The following is a 3,584-nucleotide window of genomic DNA, read 5'->3' on the forward strand; positions in this document are numbered from 1 at the left end:
ACAGAATGATAGAATGGGTTGGGTTAGAAGGATCCTTGAAGATCACAGAATGATAGAATGGGTTGGGTTAGAAGGATCCTTGAAGATCACAGAACGGGTTGAGTTGGAATGGACTTTGGATCCCACATCCCCATCCCCAGCACGGAGTGTGCCTGATCCCCACCAGCCCATGGAACGGGGAAGGTGACAGCCACACACTTACAGAGGTTCAAGGGTGACATCTCCTCCAGCGGAGGCCAGGCCTGGTCGGAGGGATGGGGCTCTCCATGGAGACTCCCCGTCATCATCTCGCGCTTGATTTCCACTCTCATCTGGTCGTGTTTGAGCTTCTTCTGCAATGAGGGAGGAGAAAGGCCTGGAAACATCTTCCGGGCAGTGGGAGGTGGGGACGAGGTAGGAGACTGCCCCAAGGGACTGCCAGGCTGCTGGACCTTCTTGGGCAGAGTCGGGATGTGGAGCTCTCCAGGACCCCGCGGTTCCAGGGGTCCCATGGCTGCCAGGAGGGTCTTGGCCATGGCTTTGTGTCCTGGGCCCATAGGGTTGGAGGTTCCACTCCGCGGGTGGGTTCGACGTTTGAGGATCTCACGTAGAGTGTCAATGGGTGAACCGTTGACGTACCACTCCGTCACCCCCATCTGTCGGAGGTGGGAGCGCGCGTGGCTCGACAGCCCCTTACGGTTCTCAAAGAACTCTCCACAGAACTCACAGCGGATGTCCCGCACCGGTTCTCCCCCTGCAGCTGCAGAGGAGGGAAAAGAAGAGAACTGTGGTTACTAGGATGCATGGGTGGAGATTGGTGGTGGCCAAGGAGGAGAGAACAGAGCTAAAGGTGTGAACCCAACGGCAAAGTCCATCCTCAATGGGATCCTGAGAGGGCTGAGTCCAAAGGTGTACACTCAACAAACACTGTCCTCAATTTGACTTCAAAATGAACTCTGATACATAAGTAACAACGAAACCAATCCTCAATGGAACTCTGAAGGGAAGAGGACCCAACCCATAGATGCATGCACAGTGACAAAGCCAGTCCTCCATGAATTTCCAAAGGAAGCAGGGCTGAAATCAGATCTGCACACCCAAAGCCGGTCCTCGTTGGGAGTGAGAAGCGAAATGAACTGATCCCAAAGCACTGTGGCCAACAAAATCAATCCTCAATGGGACTCAAAGGGAACAGGACTGAACTCAAAGCATTGTGCCCTATAAAATCAATCCTCAATGGGACTCAAAAGGAGCAGGACTGAACTCAAAGCATTGTGCCCAACAAAATCAATCCTCAATGGGACTCAAAGGGAGCAGGACTGAACTCAAAGCATTGTGCCCTATAAAATCAATCCTCTATGGAACTCAAAGGGAACAGGACTGAACTCAAAGCATTGTGCCCAACAAAATCAATCCTCTATGGAACTCAAAGGGAGCAGGACTGAACTCAAAGCATTGTGCCCTATAAAATTAATCCTCAATGGGACTCAAAAGGAGCAGGACTGAACTCAAAGCATTGTGCAGACACAGAACATTGGGACAAGCACCATGTTGGCCAAGATGGAGCAGGTTCTAGAGCTCCACAGCTCTAAGCAGAGCTAGGAGAAACCCTACAGGGCAAACAAATCCCTTTGAGCTGCCCAAGGAATGCAGGGCCCAGAGAGCTGCTGTAAAACTATTCTGATGCCAAGATATGAGAACAAAACCCTGACAGAGCTTAGTGATGAAGAGGGATGCAAATAGAAGTGTTTGGTTGCAGCTGAGAGTGGGATGGGGGGGGATAGTGTGCAGAGACATAAGGAGCTCAAAGGGTAGAAAATGAGGTGAAATCACACCAGGGAGCACCATCCCCTCCAGCGGCTGTGCCCTGGAGCCATAGCAGCCATTGAAACTGCTTCTTCCACACCAAGCTCTCCCCTCAAAGCACAGCGCTGTACCCTCACCGGGAATACACAGAGGTTCCCTTCTTCCCCAGCCCCAAAACCTAATGGGAAACGTGGATGATTGACAACAATAAAATAGAGAGAGACTTACTTAAATTGAGAGGTCCTTCCTCATCCGCCTGCGGCCACTGTGCCTTTGGGGAGCTCTGCAGAGGGCTCAGCGACAGCTTCGAGCTCTTCTCCTCGGGGTTTTTTGGTGTAGGGGACCCGGAGAGCGCAGGGGGCACCTTCTTGAGGATGGGAGATCCGGGCTGCGAGAGGCTCTTGGAGAAACCCGGTGGGGATTTGATGGCTTTGTTGATGGGGCCATCCAACGGGCGCTCACCGCCTTTCCCAAGCGCAAGCAACGCCGGCCGCGGGGAACCAGCAATGCCGTCCTTGGGAGAAGCAGATTTTTTGCTGAGGGTGGGAGGAACCATGGGGTGCCCATCGGGTTTGCCCTTCTGCTTCATCAGTTCATAGAGCAAATCGATGGGAGCCCCGCTGCTCTCTGACTCGGCCACACCGAGCTGCCGCAGGTGGGAGCGCGCGTGGCTGGAGAGCCCTTTGCGGGTTTCGAAGCAGGCGCCGCACACCTCGCACGTCGTCAGGTTCTGGGCTGAAATCAGAGGGAAAATGACAAAAAGAGACGGAATCAGGACATGTAAAAGAAGCCTTGAGTTTTGCAGCCCATCCCTGGAGGTGCCAAGCCACAGCAGGGTGTGGTGGTAGGTGGGCTATGAGATCCCTTCCAACCCAACCATCCTATCATACTCTGGTTCTATGGTCTTCAAGGACCCTTCCAACCCTACCATCCTATCATTCCCTGGTTCTGTGGCCTTCAAGGACCCTTCCAACCCTACCATCCTATCATTCCCTGGTTCTGTGGCCTTCAAGGACCCTTCCAACTCAACCATTCTATAATCCCCTGGTTCTGCAGTCTTCATAAACCCTTCCAACCCAACCATTTTATCACTCTGTGGTCTTCAAGGACCCTACCAACCCAACCATTCCATCATCCCCTGGTTCTATGGTCTTCAAGGACCCTTCCAACCCAATCATTCTATCATTCTGTGCTCATCAAGGACCCTTCCAACCCAACCATTCTATCATCCCGTGGTTCTATGGTCTTCAAGGACCCTTCCAATGCAACCATTCTATCATCCCATGGTTCTGTGGTCTTCAAGGACCCTACCAACCCAACCATTCCATCATCCCCTGGTTCTATGGTCTTCAAGGATCCTTCCAACCCAATCATTCTATCATTCCCTGGTTCTGTGATCTTCAAGGACCCTTCCAACTCAAGCATTCTATCATACACTGGTTCCGTGATCTTCAAGGACCCTTCCAACCCAATCATTCTATCATTCCGTGCTCTTCAAGGACCCTTCCAACTCAACCATTCTATCATTCCCCGGTTCCGTGATCTTCAAGGACCCTTCCAACCCAACCATTCCATCATTCCTTGGTTCTATGGTCTTCAAGGACCCTTCCAACCCAACCATTCTATCATCCCATGGTTCTGTGGTCTTCAAGGACCCTTCCAACCCAACCATTCCATCATTCCTTGGTTCTATGGTCTTCAAGGACCCTTCTAACCCAATCATTCTATCATTCTGTGCTCTTCAAGGACCCTTCCAACTCAACCATTCTATCATCACTTGGTTCTGTGGTCTTCAAGGA

The 3,584-nt window shown here is 51.9% G+C and overlaps 1 protein-coding gene across 5 annotated transcripts in view; it reads right to left on the reverse strand.

Moving 5' to 3' along the window:
• WIZ (WIZ zinc finger) overlaps nucleotides 1-3,584 on the reverse strand; it is a 55,483-nt gene that overhangs the window by 5,990 nt on the left and 45,909 nt on the right. For 3 of the 5 annotated variants that reach the window (XM_032441564.1, XM_032441565.1, XM_015887174.2), the window contains exons 6-7: nucleotides 2,014-2,520; nucleotides 203-739 (exon numbers count right to left, since the gene is read on the reverse strand). In XM_032441564.1, the coding sequence (XP_032297455.1) occupies nucleotides 203-739; nucleotides 2,014-2,520 (1,044 nt within the window). The remainder of the gene's footprint in view (nucleotides 1-202; nucleotides 740-2,013; nucleotides 2,521-3,584) is intronic. The other 2 variants (XM_032441566.1, XM_032441567.1) reach the window with 2 other exon arrangements.

This window comes from Coturnix japonica, unplaced genomic scaffold (genome assembly GCF_001577835.2).
Source record: "Coturnix japonica isolate 7356 unplaced genomic scaffold, Coturnix japonica 2.1 Scaffold494, whole genome shotgun sequence".
Taxonomy (NCBI): domain Eukaryota; kingdom Metazoa; phylum Chordata; class Aves; order Galliformes; family Phasianidae; genus Coturnix; species Coturnix japonica.